The 22781-nt window shown below is 38.7% G+C and overlaps 1 protein-coding gene and 1 pseudogene across 2 annotated transcripts in view; both read right to left on the bottom strand.

The window, feature by feature from the left end:
- ZNF800 (zinc finger protein 800) overlaps positions 1-22139 on the bottom strand; it is a 28379-nt gene extending 6240 nt beyond the window's left edge. For both annotated transcript variants that reach the window (XM_036863207.1, XM_036863208.1), the window contains exons 1-4: positions 19892-22139; positions 19284-19402; positions 14095-14190; positions 1092-1235 (exon numbers count right to left, since the gene is read on the bottom strand). In XM_036863207.1, the coding sequence (XP_036719102.1) occupies positions 1092-1235; positions 14095-14190; positions 19284-19344 (301 nt within the window). In that variant the 5' untranslated portion in view covers positions 19345-19402; positions 19892-22139. The remainder of the gene's footprint in view (positions 1-1091; positions 1236-14094; positions 14191-19283; positions 19403-19891) is intronic.
- Positions 6382-7815, bottom strand: LOC118900673 (annotated as a pseudogene).
- Positions 22140-22781: the final 642 nt, after the last annotated feature.

The following is a 22781-nucleotide window of genomic DNA, read 5'->3' as shown; positions in this document are numbered from 1 at the left end:
TTTCATTTATATTTCAAGGATAAAAAGAAGTATAATAAGATCTAACAGTGGTAGGGAAAGTTTCCAGACAAATACGAAATTTTTGTTTCATCTGTGTCCTATAATATGCTTTAAATCAGCTTCATGCTAATAATTAAAGCAGTACTTTTGATATTTGGAGTTCTGCATTCCACTTCCATCCCAAAAAGGTTAAGCGGAAAAATGCACAAAATCCATAATGCAACTGTAATATCAAACTAACAAAATAAATTCTATATTTTGTAAGTCCACAAGAGTTAAATCCCTGAACAAGAAATAATGAAAGTAACCTATTACTTATTAAAATATTTTAAGGAATTTACATTATTCTTTAAAGCAAGAAAATAATACCATTATATATACTGCAACTTAATCATACAGAGACAATATGCTTAATTCAACAAACATTTGGTTCCACAAAGACTTTGTTAGGCTACTAACCTGCCTTTATCACATAAAGCTATTTCAGATCTCAGGTTAGCCCATAACACAATCTAATTTCTGATAAAATGACTTATCTAATAAACTTCACTGAGAATAAAACTGATCTTCAAATCAAGACCCAGAAAACACTAGAAAGATTAACAAATATTTTTTAATGCTCTCTACAATTACCAAAAAAATCAACTCATTTACTCATTCTTTGCTCTATTTCCAACCTTCTCATTTACTTAAGGAGAATCTAAGTAAATGATGAGTCATATCTGGTAACAAGTTGTTAAGAAGTAAGGAGGAAAAATACCAACACCCTCATCAAGCATTAATATTTTAACTTACAAAAATCCTGGATATAAACTGTATAGCCCATATAAACATTCAAAAACAATATCCAACACTTTAATACAAATAAATATACTCAAAAATCTAACCTCATATATCTTTAGCAAAATCCAAATGAAAAACACTGATATGAAGTATCTATTTAAAGAAACTGAATATAACATTGAGTCAAGTATTTTATCTTATTCTCTATCACTAAATTATCTGTAACTAGATATCGATACCATTTTAACATAAATGTGTAGTTGCAGTATACGAATACATAGCAAAATGCATATATGAATAAAACTTACTGTCATCCATCTGGAGACTTGGTGGGCAGTAGAATTTTTTATGGGTAATTAAATTTGGTAATCCTCTGAAGAGACTGCGGCATAATTTACATTCAAAAATAGTGTCCACATCTTTTAATAAAATATGCTTAAGTTGTTTAGTTCCTGAGGGAAAAAAGAAAAGAAAACTTAACACAAAAGGTAACTTCAACATGCAGTTTTAAACTGAGCAACCACTGCTGACAATCCAAAGGTGCAGTTTTACTCTTTAAAAACAAAATACGGGCATTGCCAATGTCTACCACACTATACTCAGAACTAATTTATAAACTAAGTTCTAAGCAAAATTCTACTATCATTTGGATATTAGGACAGCTGAAATTGATGGTCTTTTTCTAATTCAGCAGCCAATCAATTCCTGGGCTATCTTAACAGTGGTTCCAACATCTGGTTGATCACTATGACCTGGGAATAAAGATGTACATGACCCACTCCTGGAGATTCTGATTCAATAGACCTGGAGTTTGACAGAAGAATTAAATGCCACCCCAACCCAAGTTTTTGGCTGGTTCTTCCAGCTCTCTTTCACATTAGGAAGTAAACATGAGCAATACACTTTCCCCGATTCCTTAAAGAAGGTCAATACTGTCACAGGGCTGTCTGTGACTTTCTTTTTAAATTCAGCTTAAATTACTTCGGGTTCTGGGGCAACATGGGATTATGGCCATTTAGTGTGAGAGTAAAGAATCCTTGTCCATGGTTTTGAATTTTGCTTAGGTCTCTTAATACCACTAGAAATTTATTCAAAGCCTTTCTCCCTCAAAAACACACCCTAATTGCAATAAATTAAATATTGATATAATTACTACTTTAAAGCCCATCTTTTCCACTAGATTATAAATTCCAAGGCAGCCAAGACCAAGCCTGCCTTATTTACAGCTACAAAGTGCTCAGCTCTAATAATGCTCAATAAATATTCGTTGAAGAATTGCCACTGATCTACGGAATCTAAGCATTATTATGATGGAAGATCAAAAGGCAGAGAAAAAATAAACAGCAACAAGCACTCTTTAAATCTTTAAAATAAAACACAAATAGAAGCTCTTCTGTCACTACTTCCTACAGGTCTTTGACACAGGTAAATTGACAAAAGTGATCTGCAGTGTTCACTAATTAATGAGCCTTTGGTTTCCTCAAAAAAATGATAATATTGACTTAAATTAAAGAGGGGAAAGAACAGCATCCTGAAAAATACCTAAGACTACCTAGGTGCACAGTGTTCCATCATTAAACAAGCACGTGACTATTAAGCTCTGAGACTACTAGAGAATAAACACCATCTCAGTAGCATAATTAATACTGTAGGATCCATAAAAGTTAAGCATTTCTGATTCAATCTTTTGCAATCTGTTTATATTTAATTACTGTATCAATCATCATGTTGCATTTTATCATTTTGAAGACAAGCCAGCCCTCAAATTTCTACTGCAAAAAGATTACCACATTATCAGAACTTTACTAAGTCTTTAGAGATTCCAATTTTGATTATCACCTAGTCGTGTGACCTTAAAGGGCTATATAATCTTTGCACCTTGGTTTATTCATCTTTTAAAACAAACAAACCAAACCTATCTTGGAGAATTATGAAAGAAAATATGAACCTAAATTCTACAAGAATTAAATTATAAATCCAGGTTTCTACTGCGAAAAAAAAAAAAATATATATATATATAAAATAAAATAACTTCCACTATTTCCCAATCCAACTCAAGGTTTAATTTGGTCCACTAGACCATACTACTGCAAAATCAGAAAACACACATTTTAAAAGATTCAGAGGATGGCTTGGGTATTATACTTTGTATAAAAGTAAGTTCACATACACACACACACACACACACACACACTTCTCTAGTTTATTTCACATTACAAAATATACTGGCAATAAAGTGCTAATATATTTAGTTCATAGTTAACCTCATAAGTCACTGACAAACTATGAGAGGTAGGCTGATGATAAAAAAAACACTTTAGATAAACCTCTCTAATTGATCTGCATATAGTTCTAGGTAAGTGTAGGTGGGTGTGTTACCAGACGGAAGAAAACATGGGAAAATTTTGCACTTTAATTATAAATTAAAAGACCAGCTAGACCCATACTACAAATTCAATTCTGCCTCTAAAAGTAGTTAAAAAGGATCAAAGAGGGACACAGAAATAATCTGAACTAGGATTAGCTTAAGAATTCTACTGAAGATCTAACTAGAACATACAACATGAAGTTATACATAAAAAAAGTTATTTGTAAAAACTAAGACTGCATCTCTAAATCAGGTTCTCTCAATCAACCATAAAAAACTAAAACAGTATCAATTTTTTCTTCAGTCCCAGTTACACAGTTATATTCAGTAGAGAGTATATATTTATTCCCAGTAAGCATCCCACCCCCCCCCCAAAAAAAAGACTGGGGCTAACCTTGACTCATCAATCTTTTTTTTTTTTTAACATCTTTATTGGGCTATAACTGCTTTACAATGGTGTGTTAGTTTCTGCTGTATAACAAAGTAAATCAGCTATACATAAACATATATCCCCATATCTCCTCCCTCTTGCATCTCCCTCCTACCCTCCCTATCCCACCCCTCTAGGTGGTCACAAAGCACCGAGCTGATCTCCCTGTGCTATGTGGCTGCTTCCCATTAGCTATCTAGTTTACATTTGGTAGTGTATATATGTTCATGCCACTCTCTCACTTTGTCTCAGCTTACCCTTCCCCCTCCCCATGTCCTCAAGGCCATTCTCTATGTCTGCGTTTTTATTCCTGTCCTGTCCCTAGGTTCTTCAGAACGTTTTTTTTTTTAGATTCCATATATATGTGTTAGCATACAGCATTTGTTTTCCTATTTCTGACTTACTTCACTCTGTGTGACAGTCTCTAGGTCCATCCATCTCATTACAAATAACTCCATTTCATTTCTTCTTATAGCTGAGTAATATTCCATTGTATATATGTGCCACATCTTCTTTATCCATTCATCTGTTGATGGACACTTAGGTTGCTTCCATGTCCTGGATATTGTAAACAGAGCTGCAATGAACATTGTGGTACATGACTCTTTTTGAATTATGGTTTTCTCAGGGTATATGCTCAGTAGTGGGATTGCTGGGTCATATGGTAGTTCTATTTTTAGTCTCTTAAGGAACCTCCATACTGTTCTCCATAGTGGCTGTATCAATTTACATTCCCACCAACAGTGTGAGAGGGTTCCCTTTTCTCCACACCCTCTCCAGCATTTATTGTTTGTAGATTTCTTGATGATGGCCATTCTGACTGGTGTGAGGTGATATCTCATTGTAGTTTTGATTTGCATTTCTCTAAAGATTAGTGATGTTGAGCATCCTTTCATGTGTTTGTTGGCAATCTGTATATTTTCTTTGGAGAAATGTCTATTTAGATCTTCTGCCCATTTTTGGATTGCGTTGTTTGTTTTTTTTGATATTGAGCTGCATGAGCTGCCTGTATATTTTGGAGATTAATCCTTTGTCAGTTGCTTCATTTGCAAATATTTTCTCCCATTCTGAGGGTTGTCTTTTCGCCTTGTTTATGGTTTCCTTTGCTGTGCAAAAGCTTTTAAGTTTCATTAGGTCCCATTCGTTTTTGTTTTTATTTCCATTTCTCTAGGAGGTGGGACAGAAAGGATCTTGCTGTGATTTATGTCATAGAGTGTTCTGCCTATGTTTTCCTCTAAGAGTTTTATAGTGTCTGGCTTACATTTAGGTCTTTAATCCATTTTGAGTTTAGTTTTGTGTATGGTGTTAGGGAGTGTTCTAATTTCATTCTTTTAAATGTAGCTGTCCAATCTTCCCAGCACCACTTATTGAAGAGGCTGTCTTTTCTCCATTGTATATTCTTGCCTCCTTTATCAAAGATAAGGTGACCATATGTGCGTGGGTTTACCTCTGGGCTTTCTAACCTGTTCCATTGATCTATATTTCTGTTTTTGCGCCAGTCCCATACTGTCTTGATTACTGTAGCTTTGTAGTATAGTCTGAAGTCAGGGAGCCTGATTCCTCCAGCTCCGTTTTTCTTTCTCAAGATTGCTTTGGTTATTCAGGGTCTTTTGTGTTTCTATACAAATTGTGAAATTTTTGTTCTAGTTCTGTGAAAAATGCCATTGGTAGTTTGATAGGGATTGCACTGAATCTGTAGATTGCTTTGGGTAGTATAGTCATTTTCACAATGTTGATTTTTCCAATCCAAGAACATGGTATATCTCTCCATCTGTTTGTATCATCTTTAACTTCTTCCATCAGTGTCTTATAGTTTTCTGCATACAGGTCTTTTGTCTCCTTAGGTAGGTTGATTCCTAGGTATTTTATTCTTTTTGTTGCAGTGGTAAATGGGAGTGTTTCCTTAATTTCTCTTTCATATTTTTCATCATTAGTGTATAGGAATGCAAGAGATTTCTGGGCATTAATTTTATATCCTACTTTACCAAATTTTATAGCTACTTTACCAAATTCACTGATTAGCTCTAGTAGTTTTCTGGTAGCATCTTTGGGATTCTCTATGTATAGTATCATGTCATCTGCAACAGTGATAGTTTAACTTCTTCTTTTCTGATTTGGATTGTTTTTCTTTTTCTTCTCTGACTGCTGTGGCTATAACTTCCAAAACTGTGTTGAATAATAGTGGTGAGAGTGGGCAACCTTGTCTTGTTCCTGATCTTAGTGGAAATGGTTTCAGTTTTTCACCATTGAGAACGATGCTGGCTACAGGTTTGTCATATATGGCCTTTATTATGTTGAGGTAAGTTCCCTCTGTGCCTACTTTCTGGAGAGTTTTTATCATAAATGGGTGTTGAATTTTGTTGAAAGCTTTTTCTGCATCTACTGAGATGATCATATGGTTTTCCTCCTTCAATTTGTTAATATGGTGTATCATATTGATTGATTTGCCTGTATTGAAGAATCCTTGCATTCCTGGGATAAATCCCACTTGATCATGGTGTATGATACTTTTAATGTGCTATTGGATTCTATATACTAGTATTTTGTTGAGGATTTTTGCATCTATGTTCATCAGTGATATTGGTCTGTAGTTTTCTTTCTTTGTCACATCTTTGTCTGGTTTTGATAGCAGGGTGATGGTGGCCTCATAGAATGCGTTTGGGAGTGTTCCTCCCTCTGCTGTATTTTGCAAGAGTTTGAGAAGCATAGGTGTTAGCTCTTCTCTAAATGTTTGAACAAATCAACTGGTCAGACCACAACTTTTCAATGTTTAAAACAGAGTAAGCTTCCCTGTAAAAGCAGCACCTTTGTGACATTTTAACTTTAGTATTCCTCTCCTTTTTCCTCTCCCTCTCCTTCAACAGACACCCCAACCTTCTCATAATCCTTCCCAAGGGCAGTCATGTCCTCACGGGCCTCAGAAAACTCTCCTTCCTCCATGCCCTCACCCACGTACCAGTGAACAAAGGCACACTTGCCATACCTCAGGTCAAACTTGTGGTCCACGTGAGCCCAGGCCTCAGCGTTGGCTGTGGTGTTGCTCAGCATGCACACAGCTCGCTGTACTCTGGCCAGGTCTCCACCAAGTACCATAGTGAAAGGCTGGTAATTAATGCCAACTTTGAAGCCAGTGGGGCACCAGTCCACAAACTGGATGGTACGCTTGGTCTTGATGGTGGCAATGGCAGCACTGACATCTTTGGGAACCATGTCCCACCATGGTACAACAGGCAGCAAGCCATGTATTTACCATGGCGAGGGTCACATTTCACCATCTGGTTGGCTGGCTGAAGGCAAGCATTGGTGATGTGTGCTACAGAAAGTTGTTCATGGTAGGCTTTCTCAGCAGAGATGACAGGGGCATATGTGGCCAGAGGGAAGTGGATACGGGGATAGGGTACCAGGTTGGTCTGGAATTCTGTCAGATCAACATTCAGAGCTCCACACAATTGGACCTATCAACCTATTCAGGTTAGTATATGTTGGGCGCTCAACATCAAGGTTTCTACGACAGATGATAGATGGCCTCACTGTCTACCATAAAGGCATAATCAGAGTGCTCCAGGGTGGTGTGGGTGGTGAGGATGGAATTGTAGGGCTCAACTACAGCTGTGGAAACCTGAGGGGCTGGGTAAATGGAGAACTCCAGCTTGGTCTTCTTGCCATAATTGACAGACAGATGTTCCATCAGCAGGGAGGTGAACCCAGAACCAGTTCCCCCACCAAAGCTGTGGAAAACCAAGAAGCCCTGAAGACTTGTGCACTGGTCAGCCAGTTTCCGAATTGGGTCCAAGACGAGGTCAGTGATCTCCTTGCCAATGGTGTAGTGACCTCAGGCATAGTTATTGGCAGCATCTTCCTTGCCTGTGATGAGCTGCTCAGGGTGGAAGAGCTGGCGGTAGGTGCCAATGCAAACTTCATCAATGACCGTGGGTTCCAGGTCTACAAACACTGCCCTGGGCACATGCTTGCCAGCGCCTGTCTCACTGAAGAAGATGTTAAAGGAGTCATCTCCTCCCCCAACAGTCTTGTCACTTGGCATCTGGCCATTAGGCCAGTTAGCAGTGTTACAGGTAGCAGAGCTCCCAGCAGGGACTGCCGATCTGGACACCAGCCTGGCCAACGTGGATGGAGATGCACTCACGCATAGCTGCTGTTTTGCGGCTGCCGAGCAGATGGCAGAGAGGAGGAGGAGAGGTTGTTGCTTCTTACAGCGCGACCCTTAGGCGGTCGATGTAAGAGAACCTGCCTGACTTTTCAATCACAAATGCTCCACCACCCTCACGTCACCTATGCACACACACACATACAAACACAGTTGTGTTGATCCAGGCATACCAAAATTCTTTCAGGTCCTTGGATTCACCAAATTCTCTCTCTCACTTACTTTTCAGGTCTTCACCTATGTTTTTTTCTCTCTGCCTATAACATTCTCTCATTTCCCTGGGCTGTCACTTCTAGCAATCCTTCAGATTCCAGGTTAGATGTCATTTCCTCCAGGAAGCCTTCTCGGACTCCTCCTGTTTTTTGTTAAGAATTCTTCCCCTATATTCCCCAGAGCACCCTATACATCTATACTACATTACCCCGCTATCTTGTAATTAGTTACTTTTCTGTATCCCCATTGAACTGGAGGCTGTAAGAGGACAGAGAAGATATCTTTGATGCTCACCACTGTACTCCCAGCTTTCAGGACCAGGCCTGATGGGCATTTGTTAAATGACATACTGAAGAGCCTTCTCTATGTTTCAGAAAACCTTCCCTATAAGTAAGATTTCTTTTAAGTCTATGTAAAGTTGACCAGAAAGTCAAAAAAGGGACCTGAATGATTTTCCAATCTGCTTACATATTTTCCAAATGAGAAAAATAAGACAGAGTAAACCCTCATTCCATAAATACAGGCAAAAGTTATTCCCTAAGTTAGTTCCAGTTACCATTTAAGGTTTTGTTGGTTTCCCATGGGGACATAACTGCTTTATTCTAATCAGCTACCTTTTTCTGACTGCTTTGCTCACTGACAATTAGACACAGCCAACCAACTGCGCCTCTGTCAACAGTTAAACTTTCTACAACCTGAAACACCGAGACAAGACAGCAACAAAAGTTCATCTAGACAGCCACATAAGTTCTTCCACAACTCCTAACCCTGATAGAGAGAGCCACACTGCCTTACCCCTAATTATTCCTTTTCCTATATTTAACTCTCTTTCTTGCCTTAGGTTTTTAAATTATCTTAGACGTCACTACGTACTGCTTACATACTGCTTACACAGATCATCAATCAGTATCTTTCAAAAAACCAGCCCTCCAAAGGGAAGGCTTTTGATGCCTAGAAATTAACTAATTAATGAATATTTCAGATTATCACGCATAATGGGTGCTCAATAAAATTTAGTTATACCTCATCAAGGGTTTCTCCTGTGCTATCAATTAATGCCAAACACATTGTATATACTGATAAAAATGTTTAAAAAATTATTTTCAAAAGGAATCAATAGTCAATTTTACATTAGGTTGGGTGGCAGTCAGTTGACATGACATAATATTATTTCTAACTCTTCAGTGCTAGACAAAGATAAACTTTCCTTTTCTCCCTTAATATACTGATATGTTGATCAATGACCCTTTTAAGTTGCGGCAATAATGATTTTTAAATAGTATACTGCATGCTTTATTGTTGACTCACACATGAGCTCAGTTTCTTTAGGACGACTGTTTAACCACAATATCATCCCCAACACTGCAAGCAAATCTGTAATTCGTGTCATACCTCCTGAGTTCCAAGACCAGTACGAAGGGAATTTCATACTGATCATCCTTAACATAAGAAAACTTAGGAAAACTGAAATTGTTATCTTAAAACCACCACCTACAAAGGTTGGTAAAAAAAAAAAATACTAGATTAATCATGGAACACTGCCACATACTACAATAAATTTGTAAGTAGAATAAAATTATTTTAGTGCCCAATTGGTGAATCTTTCGTTTAGTCTTACACACATTTATTGAACACCTATTAAATACCAGGTACAATGTTATTCACTGAAGACATGAAAAGTGAAGGATATGATCTGCACCCTTGAGAAATTCCCTAATATAAATGGTTGCTCTCCTAGGAACACAGCCCCAGATGAGATGCTTTGAAGATGAATGTAAGAACAACAAATAAAACAAATCTACATTTTTCTTATTCATCCCCAAAATATGCAGTCTGATTTAAAACTTCCTACAGTTGCTATGTATCAACCAAAAAAAAAAAAAAAACCCCAAAAAATCCATCATATAATATGGCACTCTCTTATGTATCTCTGATAAATCACACTTCCAGGACAGAGGCATCGCCATCCAGTCATAGCTTACACTAACTCCAAGAAATGTTGCTTTAAGCAATAAAAAACAAAAACTCTTCTAAGAAACTAAATGACCAAACTTAAATTTAGTTAATGACAATAGCAAACATCACACAAAGCCAATTCTCATTTTTCACTGCAATTTATTCCTCCCTAAGATTCAAAAAAGATGCTGCTACTTGCAAATAGTAGTAATGTATTGTATAGGTAGACTCTTTTTTCTATAATACAGTTGACCCTTGAACAAACACAGGGGTTAGGGATGCCAACACTCTGCACAGTCAAAAATCTGCATATAACCTACAGTCCTCCTTATACTCCCTTCCTCCATATCCTCACTTCTGCATCCTTGGATTCAATCAACCAAGGATCGTCTGATACTGTAATATTTACTATTGAAAAAATCCGCAAAAAATAGACCTGCGCAGTTCACACCCATGGTGAATGTTCAAGAATCAACAGTATAATATTGTAAAAAGAGATCATATATATTTCAAGAATTCAAAAAAAGATGTCAATTTCATATTAAAGACCAGTTATGAATACTGGACAATTTCCCATTTTTCTGCTTCTAACCTTAGGGCATTCCACAGCTCCTTTGCCTCTACCAGAAGACTAAGAGACTAAGTAAGAATATTAAGCTCAATTAATCAATTATTTATAAATACCTCATGGAAGTACACCTTTTTTGTTATTTAAAATTTTGTTTCCGTTTGGGGAGAGAGATTGGGAAAAGAAGGAAGCTAAAATAAAAGTTAATAGAGGGAGGGTTGGATTGGGAGTTTGGGACTAGCAGATACAAACTAATACATAGAGGACAGATAAACAACAAGATCCTATTGTATAGCACAGGGAACTATATTCAGTATCTAGTAATAAAATGGAAAAGAATATGAAAAAGAATGAATATATACATATATATATAAAACTGAATCACTTTGCTGTACACTGGAAACTAACACAACATTGTAAATCAACTATTTCTTAAAAAAAGTTAATAGATACGACGGAAATTTGAAGACAAAAAGTCACAGACATGATCCTGGAAGGACTGACACAACTAAGGAAAGGCTCGAGCAAAGGGCAGGGCACAGTCAAGGTAGTACCTGAAGCCAGGATTCAAAGCAAACAGCATGTCTCAAGTCAACCAACCATCAGGGATTTCAGAGTAGAAAATGTGCAGGTAGGGGCAAAACTGGCAGCGTTCTAAAAAAAATGAGGTATCTATCTATGGACAGATGTCAAACAACAGTGGAAAGTACTGTTAAAAAACCAAAGATACGTAACTATGCATAGTCAGCTACTCCTTGTATTAGGAAGAAAGTGAGGGATATATGCTCATATGTGTGTAGAAGGTCTCTAGAAGAAGACACAAACCATGTAGCTGTGCTGTCTGAACAAAGACACTTATTTTTGTATTTCTGTATACCCTTTTATACCTCTTTATTATTTTTTTAAACCATTTATTCCAAAAAGAAAAGTCTACTCAGATTATAAGTTAAGCAGATAGAAATAAAGAGAGATTGGAGGTTAAGAAGTATTTGTAATTTAAAGCCAGGAAAACAGTCCAAAGCAAAAGCTGAAGTGTGAAGCAAAGAAAATGAGTCAAAACTGGCCAAGCAGTCAGTACAGCACACATGGGGTTGGTAGACCTAAAAAATGAGTCAACTCCTTCCTCAGCCTTTCATGAACTTCCAGCTTGGGTAGGAATTAATACCAGGCCAAAGAGAGCCCAGTTTAGGCAGGAGACCATGAATCCCTTACGCAAAGCTGATACCGGAGCTGAAGACAACTATCTTGAGCTTGAAGACAAAGGCAGATATCCTAACACACTACTACTGCCCAACCTGGTTTAGCCTCTGAAGGTTAACAAGAGCAAAAGCATAGACTTCAAAGTTCTATCTTCAAGTACCTGTCAGATACAAAACACCACCAAGATAGTTCTTTAAATGCAATGTGTGTGACCCAGCTGTAATGGAAAGAGCCTAGAAAGAGATGAGTCATTGAGGGGCTGCTTGGGAGTAGACTGAGACCGGGAGAAACTTACACGAGTCTCAGGATGAGAAGGGATCTTAGACCCTAAGTCATGAGGCCCAAACTTCCAGCTCATCCTCTCAAGGTTTCAGTCAGCCAAGGCTTAAATACCTCAGTGCTAAAGAAGAGCTACCTTAGGAGACTTGAGATTATCCAGAAACGTAAGAGATTACTATCCTGAGGAAATTAGAATTACTTAGCTATGAGATACACTAATGAAGTAAAAGAATTCATTTTTTAATCCAAAATTAGTTTCTTTGTACCATTCAGCATATTTCTAAATCATCTCTAATTTAAATGATTGGGTACTTAGAGAATTTAAATTATAGTATTTTCAAAATTTGCTTGGGAAAAAAAAAAAACTCAGAAGGCAAATTTACCAGGGACATTTAAGAAAGAACATATTACCCGTTTCACAGTCCCTTTTCTTCAGCTTTGTAAAGAAACAGTAAACACAGAAAACAGATACAACCATAGTGCAATGAAAAAACACATAATTTCCTTTTTAAATATTCACCTTCCAAAGTTAAAAAAAAAAAACATAGATTTTGGGTACAGGAGCTTGTTGAAAAGGTATTTTTTACAAGACAAAGCACAAATAAATGAAACAATTCTAACTTCTTAATCAAATAACACTATAATAAACTGAAGCAGTATAAAATAACTTCGTTAATCCCAAATTATGAATTTTTAAAAAAGAAACCTATAGCAAGGAATATGACTAAGTGTGAAGCCATTACCTTCATTTCCATGATATGAGAAAGAACAAAAAGAATTATCTCTATACTAAAAGTAGCTAACAGAAACTCTAACTACAAATAAAAACTAACCATTCTTCTGTTATGCCAGAAACGTATTTAAATACTGCCTCTAATTAGAAAAATTTTAATTGTATTTACCACAGGAGAATTTGACGTATTATTTATTTCTGTTAACCAAGGGCAATTATCAAAAGTAAAATACAACAACAAAAACACAGTAAAATACGTTAGACCACCATCCAACATTGAGCATAGGCATATGGTATACACGAAATACTTACTGATTTAAATATACATAAAAGCAATGCCATAAGGACTACAGATGAAAAGTGTAAGAAGTGATTCTCAGACTCAGAAATTAACTTTATTTTAGATTAAAGAACAATCTATTTCTTAGAATCCTAAAGTAAATCAAATAGATACTACTTCCCTTTAAAATGATTTAAAAACAAGCACCTCAAAAAATTTCTCAATACAAAACAAATAGTTTCATATAAATTATCTTTTTCTTTGAACCTCAGAAATTTTTCATTACGATATAATAAGCTTTAAAATAATAACAAAAGATATTCTAACCCTTTAATTGCCCACCACTTAGGTGTCCATCAGTCATGTATGTTTGCTTGTTCATATTTGATTTGATAGCCTGCAATGTCAGAGAAGCCAAATCCACAAGAGGTGGACAAGTGGATCATTAAGAATCACAGCAACCTAAGACTTTACAAAACACTGGAGTTCTAACAGTTCTCAACCATTTATACTTACTGAGCAACACCTACTTTAGAGCACTGGATTGTAACTGCACAAATATACTTATTATATATCCATTATTATAGTAATCTAATGGAAAGAAAAGCTAAACAAATATATCTAAATATCAGGGCTGGAATAATCTTTTTTCTATCTGTGCTCTACTAAAGATATTGAAACTCCAGGGTTAGGTAGGAGATGGTGAGTCACATAAACAGAGATGATAAAGTAATTAATATAGAACAAGGGACATCTCAGACATTCTGAGTAAATAATCTACTCTGTCAAAGCTCATAAAGACCCTGTATAGTCTACTACCGTCCTTTGAGAGTTTATAAAGAACATGCCAAAAAATAACAATGAATCTTTGCCAGCAAATATACCACATATTTCTTTAAGCCATACTACTTTTTAAATTAGTATATAATATATAGTACTGAAAAGGAATCTCTAATCAAGTCAATATTTACTCATCCACTTTTTAAAAATGACAATTAAAAGTATTCTGTAAAGAAAACCAATGTATACATTTTATTTTTAAAAAATTATTTCTAAGGATTTCTAGGTAGTTTTTAGCTACTATGTGAAGATTGAAAATACATCCTAAAACATTCATACCTGATCGAAAGCACTCAATTATTTGCTGAATACCAGATTTGGATGTCTGTAGTGGTTGCTGTAACAAAGGAGCATCTCCAGGTTCCAGGATATAAACTACATGGAAGACAAACACCCAACCCAATCCCCACAAAAAAGGGTTATTTATTTAAATCATTTACTATTGAAGTAAAACAATGGTTTGCTATAATCATGTTAATGACAATCACACTTTTTTGTATATATTCCACCACTATCTTTGTAAGGCAAAATGAAATAATGGGAAAAATGTAACTAAAATTTTTCTCAATTCAAGGCGAAATTAAGGCTACTGAGACTATGCATTAAGTTCAAATGCAAAGATCTTACTATTTTGGTGTTAGTTAGTACATATTAGTCATGTTTGCCTTTTTATTCCCCTTGAAGAGGAACCACTAAATTTAACCAAAATTCTAGGGCAATGATAACCTAGCCACACCTCATAAGCCATTCCAAAACTCTCCGGACAATCTAGTACAGCTCTCTGGGCAATTAAGAGAGCAAAACTCAAAAACCACTGCCTAAGGAAAGAACTGGTCAAGTGCACAACGACAGATGTACAAGAAAGTTCACTGCAGCACTCTGCAGTACTGTAAATAATTGAGAAAAATTTCAAACAACTTAGAAGTCTCTCAAAAGGAACCAGACTAAATAAACTATGAAATATCCATACAACAGAATCTCTCACGGCTCTTGCACAGCATGAGCTAGGTCTACATGTACTGACAACAAAGGATGTCAATACTACATTGTTAAGCAACAAAAACAGGTTATAGAATATGACCTCAATTATATTAATATATATTTCAGTAGCCACAGAAAGAAATAAACTTAACATATATGAGCGTCTATGTATAAATGCTAATATAAACACAGAAAGTCTGATGGGATACCAACAAAATTTAACAATGGTTCTTTCTGTCAGGGTAGGTTTATAGGGGTGATTTTCACTTTCTGCCTCACATTTCACTAGCCTGGGCTTTTGGAAGTGTGCACTTTAGAAAGTATGCATTTTTATAATAAGTAAAAATAATAATCCCATTGTAAAAGTAAAAATTTTCATATACAGAGGTCTATATCATCCCTGCTTTCCAAAATTCCCAGAGTAGCAGTATAAATATATAATATAAATAAGATTATGGTAATAAGAAATAAGGTAACTGAAAAGGAAAACTGAAGTTTCCCATCAGATATCAAATAAAGAGATAGTTGTGGTGGAGAAAAACCGGCCATTTTAATTACCTCTTTTTTTTCAATATGTTATAATGTTTTACCGTCTTAACCCAGATGATATTTTACCATCATCTGCTCGGTGTGAGAAGATAAGGAGGGTTACTTCAGTAATGTGTGCTGCTACTGCTTCAGGGCCCAGGCTTGGACAGCATTTAGCTGTCTGATAAAGCCTGCTAGGCTATGTGTAGAGACACAGCCTTAGATTCTCTTTCTGGCTTCAACTCTTAAGTTCAGTGTACACAAATGGGAGGAACTACGTCTTAGGACCAAATCATTCCATTAAGCAAAATTTTCCCAATTTTAAGAGAAACTTTGAGATATTTTTAAGAACATACACACAAATACAACCCATTTTGGGACTATCTGACACTGGCACTAACTGCAGTGGTTAAGAACATAAGACTCCAGACCTGGACAGACTGCGCTGAAATTCTTTTTCTACCAATAACTAGTTTCCACTAGGGCAAATTACACTCTCTGATTTCTCTGTTCTCATCTCTAAAATGCAGATAATAAAAGTACCCAAATCATGGGGTTGTGTGAGGATTAAATTAGCTAATGCAGGTACCTGGTTAAATCAGAGCCTGGAATATAGTAAAGGCTCAATAAATGTTCTAGCATCATCATCATCTACAAATCAACTGCTTTCCTGACACCAAAAACTGAAAACTCTTTTCCAAAATCTAAGAGAAGTAGAATGCAACCCCTTAGAGAAACAACAGTAGAAGTTTGTAAATAGATTGATGATATCATTTATTTAGGTTAGATGTTCTTTCCAGTATTTGTACACTGTAAGAACCAATAACTGATTACAAAAAATAACAACTACAGAAGACAGGGCAGAAGTTATACAATTTTAAAGAACTAAAAAGCTCGAAGGCCTAGCTCTCTAAGTGACAAGAATTCTAGAAAGGAAGAATGAAGAAAAGAGTAATGAATAAGGGAGAAATATGGGGGAAAAAAATGGAAACTTCTCCTTAGAGCCCCCTATCCTCATTTAGGTACGTGCTCCAGAAAACTTCCTCTAATACACTAACTTCCACTTCCACATAACAACATCTGATTTCAAAGCTAGAGCAAAATTTTGTTACCCATAACCATCACTGGTACCACCAGAATACATACACATCCTGAGACACCATTCAAAATAACCCCAGGGTTAGTTCAGTTATCAGTGGACACATTCATTTGGTATACACATCTGTGTAGGTCCCCCTGTAAGAAACTTTTCTTTCTTCATGAAAACATAGTCTCAATCCTAAAAAAACTTTATATGTTAGTATTTTATAAAATTTCCTCTTACATATCCTAACATCCCTCCCAAGATCAGGTTACATGACCATTCAGGAAAAAAAGAGCATCTCTCTCCAGCCAAAAAACACAAACGCTCAGAAGTTAACACCTTTCTTTACATCCTTCCAAGAACACACTTCCCAGAATAAAACACCTACTTTTTTTAGAGTCTCTCCTACCTTAAAACAAGCCCCTTAAAATATCCTTCTACCTATGGTGTCTGAGATTTGCTTTCAAACAGTAGAGAGTAGGGAGCAGGTGGAGGATGGAGAAGGGAATTGTGGGGAGCGGAGAATACAGATCAAAAGAGCTTTTGTCCACATATCGAAACGGATGGGGTTGTGTGATGGCTGCATCGGGTTCCTTCTACCATTCTCTCTACTTCTGAACATCTGAAAATTTCTCTAGCAAAAAACTTTCTTAAAACATGACTAAGAATATATTTTACATACACTGATAGACTTATAACACCACCCCTCACTACAGACTGATCCATCCTATCAAGACCTGCTCAGGAACACACTGCTCTCATTCAGAACTCACCTATCGTCCATAATCCAAAGGAGGCCAGACCTCTTGGGACAGCCCATTAAAAGAACTTCTCAAACATCATGTCATCGTCTTTCCTCCAACTGAGGGCATCCATCCTCTTTTAAAACTACCGTAACATACTCCTCTCAATAATGGAAACATCCTCCCACTTGGCCCATACCTTCCTCTGAAATAATGACAATTAACTACCCCATAAGTTAAACTTTTGGCTTTCCACTGAACTAAATCTTCAGAAAGTGTTTACTTCTAACTAAGGAAGCGAAGAAACACCAACCACTTTTGACCTGACAGTCTGAAAAATAAATTGCATGGGAAGAGTTCCTAGCAAAATAAAGTTGAAATTTTTCAATTAATGCAACTTATCTGAATTTGTGTTAATGAGGGAGAAAAAGCAGCAGAAAAGTTCCAACACATATTTAAAAGTTCAACTCTGGAAAACCTCTTTAAAAAGACATTAAAGTATCTAGAAAACTTTAATTACCAGAATACACTAAATAAGGTATGGTCACAAATTATCTTACTTGTTTACTTATGTCTATCTCTTCCCACTCAAACGTTCCATGAGGGAGTGAGCTTATCTGTTTTGTTCACCACTTATATCCCCATTGCCTTGAATAGTGCCTAGCACCTAACTGGTGCTCAATAAAGATTTGTCAAAGAAATAAAGAAATGAGTGACCAAATAAATTTCTTCCTAAATAAGAAGTTTTAATATAATGATTTAATTAACTAATGCAACTCAAATGACTTCTCAGGAAAAAAAATGGAATAAAAAGACAGTGGAACACAAGTATAAGAAGTCATTCACAGCTTTCTACTTCAAAACTAGCAAAATCCATTCAACATTTGGCAAAACGTTAAGTGATATATCATCACTTCAAATACATAAAATATGCAGCAGAAAGGATGGTGAAAGGTAGGCAGATCAGGGAACAGTAGAATAAACACTGGATTCCACCCTGGGATTGCCTGTTTTACTATCAGATGTATTATTTTCAGCAAATCAGTGGGGATAGGGTCATAGTACAAATTTTATTCTCATGTGTACCAAAGTGTTCCGAAAATAGTTCTTCCCCTTTTACCACTGCCATTTTTTCCCATTATACAAAAAAAGTACTCTACTTTACATGAACTCTACTGTGACAAAACCAAGTACATTAGTGCAGTTAAAATACTCCAACAAAAAAACAAGCAAAAGTATTAAAAAGTCCTAATAACTTTTAGGTCAAAAATAATGATACATAACTGCCTTTGAACTGTAACAGAAGACCCCTTAGTTGGTTTAGTGACAGTGTGTATTCAGGGATTCCCTTTTTAAGCTGTACCTCTAAATGTCTGTGACAAAGCACATCATACTTCTAATAAGCAGAGAAACTACTAAGAATTTATATGTCACATTTATTAAAGTGTTGTAATACTCTTCATGAGACTCCAAAAAGCAACTTCTTCATTTCATAAATTCAACTCAAAAGAGTTCCACTGAACAAACTATCCTAAAAATATTTATGTATTCTACCTAAATATTCAGATTTTGCAACAATGTGTTCTGTCCAAGAAATTTCTTTAAGAGGTTCCCCTTAACAAAACCTGATTCTTCCAACAAGTTGACTTCAGCAAACTTTTCTTAGCCCAAACTAAACTCATTTTTAGGTTTAAGCATTATTCTGTCTTTAAGCACTATCAAAGCATGAGAAACTTTTAGTTTTTAAAAGTTTACATGAAACAGCTTCCTCGAAGATAAATGCCAGTATTCTACTACCCATTTTTTCCTTTCTCTTCAGTTTTAAACATTCACAGAGCATGAGGGTGTACTACTAACTGCAGGCTGCCGTGAAAGAGAAGGAAAGGGGATTGAGTAATTGATCTTGTGGAAAAGATTGAAGGTGACACTTGCAGTACTTTTTTTAAGGGATCAAGCAGGGGAGACCTCTTGTTTGTACAAGTTTTTAGCTTCATAACTGGTTTTATGCTGGGGGAAATTATAGCCTGCTTAGTTAGGAATGTCTTCTTGGGCAGGAGGTAAGGAGAACTAGAAGAAAACAGAAGGCAGAGTGGCTCTGGTGGAGGGCAAAGTAACTGAAGAAAGGCGTATACCTGGTTCACAGCATCCGTGATGATGGTGGTCAGTCTGACAGTATTTGTCCCTTAAAGGCATTTTCAGTGGGCGCGACCTACTTTCCTTTCACTGTAAGAAGCTCTTCATTGCGGCTTGGCTGTTGAAAGAAGCACAAACCCGTCACTCAGCCTGAACTTCCTGGGGGGGTTCTGGCTGCATTTTCCAGAAACGTGCCCCTCACCCGCCCGCCGCTTGCCCTCCGCTTGCCCTCCACAGCCCTGCACCTTCCTCTCGAACTGAGAAAGAAAAACGCACGAAGGCTTCTTCAGCCCGAACTCCCGCACAGGTTCATCGCCCTACCCGGAAACGCAGCCCCGGGCGCGCAGAGCGAGGGCCTGGCCGGCTGCGCGGGCGGCGGCGGTGGCGGCGGCCTCGCCTTCCCGGGCGGGCGCGCGCGGAGACGGAGGCGCGGAGCGCAGCGGGCACGGCCGGCGCCGGGGCCCGCGGGGCGGGGGGCGCGGCGGCCGGGTGGCCGAGGTGCAGCTCCCGCCGGCGCCCGGCCCACGTCGCGCCCTCCCGCGACGCACGTGCGCCAGGGTCTCCCCGGCTGAGCCCCCGTCCCCCCAACCAAGTGCGCCCAACTTACTGAACTCCTAGGGCGGGCCGACGGGCGGGCGGAAGGAAGGAAGGCAGGCCGGGCGGCCGCGGGGACAGCCTGGCGTGGGAGGCGGCTTCGGGCCCCACCTGGCGCAGCCTCGGCTGACCGCGCGAAGGGACCGGGGTTCGGGCCCGACGCGCTCGCAAAGATTCCCCGCCGGCGCTGACGCGGAAGCGCCGCAGCTCACCACGTCCCTCCGCGGCCCGAGGCGACGGCTGCGGCGGCGGCTCACGGCGTCCCTCCGCGCTGTGGAGCTGGGCGTGCGGGCGGGCGGACGGCGCGCGGGCGCAGGCAGTTGACAGCAGGAACCGCCCCGCAGCCGCTGTCGCCGCCACCGAAGGAGCCGGAACCGGAGCGGGCAGGACCCGAGGCGCCCCTTGCCAGGGCAACGGCTGCCGCCGGAGCCCGGCTCCCCCCAGCGCCGCTCCACCTGCGACGGTCCCTCAGGCTTTTGGAGAGGGGCGGGGAAGGATGGGGGTTTCCCCCCGCCTTGGGCTCTTTTTGGTAATAGTTGTTGTTTCAGGAAACTTTATTAAGTCAGTCTCTCTCTTTCTCTGTCTCTCCCTCCACGAAGAGCCTGAGCTGCCGCCGCTGAGCGGGTAGGAAGGGGGAAGCAGAGACTCGCCGGCTGCGACAGGGAGCGACTGACTGACCCCGGACGGAGATGGGGCGAGGGCAGGAAGTGACAAGCTCTCGGAGTGGGTGGGGGGAGTGTGGCCGGCACGCCCGGGAGCGCCGCGCGCATGCGCCCAGCCCGGCGCCCCCGACGGTGGGGAGGCGACGCTCTGCGGCCGGGAGCGGAGAGGGAGCCGGGGCGGGTGGCGCGGGACCGCGGCCCGGGTCTCGAAGCGGCCGTACTCCCGCACGTCCCCGGTGGACGGGGAGCCGAAGTCCTGGGCTTCGCGGGCCTAGAGGTGTGAGGCCCCTGGTGCGGTGATTGCGCCCGGGAGACGGGCTGCTGGGCAACCAAACTGTTGCTATCGCTTTTCTTCTTTCGGTGGAACCGAAACGGGAGGCTTGGAAAAGCAAGGGAGGGAACTGTAGGAAGAGGCTTGGCAAATGCGTAAGCCGTAAATCGTTGTGATTCCGAAAAAGTTGTCAGCGCATTTATAAATGGTACAAGTGGAACTTTTTTTTTTTTAAACCCAACAATTTTCCAAGTGTGTCTCTCAGAACTTCGGGGTTTTTATCAGGTCCTTGGGAGGAAAACAATCTAGTTGGTGGAAGATCGGTATTGATTGCAGCTGCGCTCCGCTTCTGGCACCTGAAAGTGAAGTTGGGTCACGTGGGCTGTACGCACTTTTTCTCATCGGCGCTCTCTTCCAGCTTGGAAAATCCCCCAAGATCGCAGTGGTCTGTCAAATTCAGCAAACCCGTGTGCCGCTGCTCGGGGACAGGAGAGACACCTCCCCCGCCTTCTCCCCGACTCCTAGGAAAGAATTCTTGCTCCAGAAGCAAACATGAAAATTTTAAGACAGAAAAAGCCCCTTTGCTTTGTTTATCTCCATCTCTTCCCCCCTACCCCCAAGATCCACTTCGTAGTTAGCTTGCCAGTTTTCGGATCCCTGAAAAAGAAAGTTTCGTTGATGGGCTTTTCGAAGAACAAATGAGTGACTGAAATCTATTTTCAGAATTCAAAGTTAAGTTTGTAGAAGATCCAGTAATTGATAAATTTGTTACTGTAAAAATATTGAATGGAGCATTTGCATGGGTCCTGAGGGATTGTAGCAGCTTGATTATAGGGGTGACAGGAAAAGGATAGAAAAATGAAAAACTTTTTAAAAGGAATTCCACGTACTGTACATTCTACATACTAACTGGTCACCTTAGTACGTTTGATCTTTTTATCTGTCCCATTGTCAAGAAGCAACACAAAACATCAAACTAAAATGAAATGCCACAATTTATAAACCAGTGTAAAACTACGTCCACATGATGGTATTTGTTATGAAGCCAATAAAAAAAAATCACATTTTTATAATATTGTGTGCAATATGCTTAAGCAAAAAAATAGAAAAAAATTTTAAACGTGACCCGTAACAGTGGATTTTATTTAACACTGGAGATCTTTGGTAAAATTTGAGGTGAAATACTGTCTTCACTTTTGGAAGATCTTTTCCTACTTTAATAAGCAAATTTATCATGGGTTTAAAAAAATGAATATACAATTTTAAGTTTTCATAAACCTGAAAAGGCATTGCTTCGGATATGTGAGAGTTGTAAATGTTTGCTGACCAGATGTGAATAAAAAATGTTTAGTTTCCTGAGTAAATGCAGTATTATTTATATTGTACTTCAAAGTGGTCATTACTAGAGGGTCCTCAAAATTGCTTGCTAATAGAATAAGTTTTAAACAATCTTTGAAAAATTAGAATTATAGACAAGATTGTAATGTGCATGTGGGTAGAACAAATATTGAACCCTGAATCATAGAATTTTAAAGAGGAAAAGAAACCATGGAAGTTATGTAGTAAACCTTACTTTATAGACAGAAAACTGAAACCCAGATAGGTTAACTGATTTGCTGAAGGTCACACAAGTTAACAGAACTGAGTCTAGGACCTAGATCATTCCCTTTATAAAATAACAATACTGGTATATGACATGTTTTGAGTAATATGTTTTAAGCTCAAGCATTAACTCATTTAATCCTAACAACAATCCAATGAGATTTTGTTATCATTCCATTCTTCAGGGGGAGAAACTGAGGCAAAGAATGGTTAAATAACTCATCAAGGTTACAGCTGATAGGCAACTGAACCAGCATTTGAACCCAAATGGTATGGCTCTGGAACTCATGACCTTAGCCACTATGTTATGCGGGCTATACTGTGTTGCCTACACTGTACCACAGCTGTTTTGGATCACATTGTATATG

The sequence above is a fragment of the Balaenoptera musculus genome, chromosome 9, assembly GCF_009873245.2.
Source record: "Balaenoptera musculus isolate JJ_BM4_2016_0621 chromosome 9, mBalMus1.pri.v3, whole genome shotgun sequence".
Classification (NCBI taxonomy): Eukaryota; Metazoa; Chordata; class Mammalia; order Artiodactyla; family Balaenopteridae; genus Balaenoptera; species Balaenoptera musculus.
Note: the sequence above shows the minus strand (reverse complement) of the source record. Positions and strands in the feature narration are given on the sequence as shown.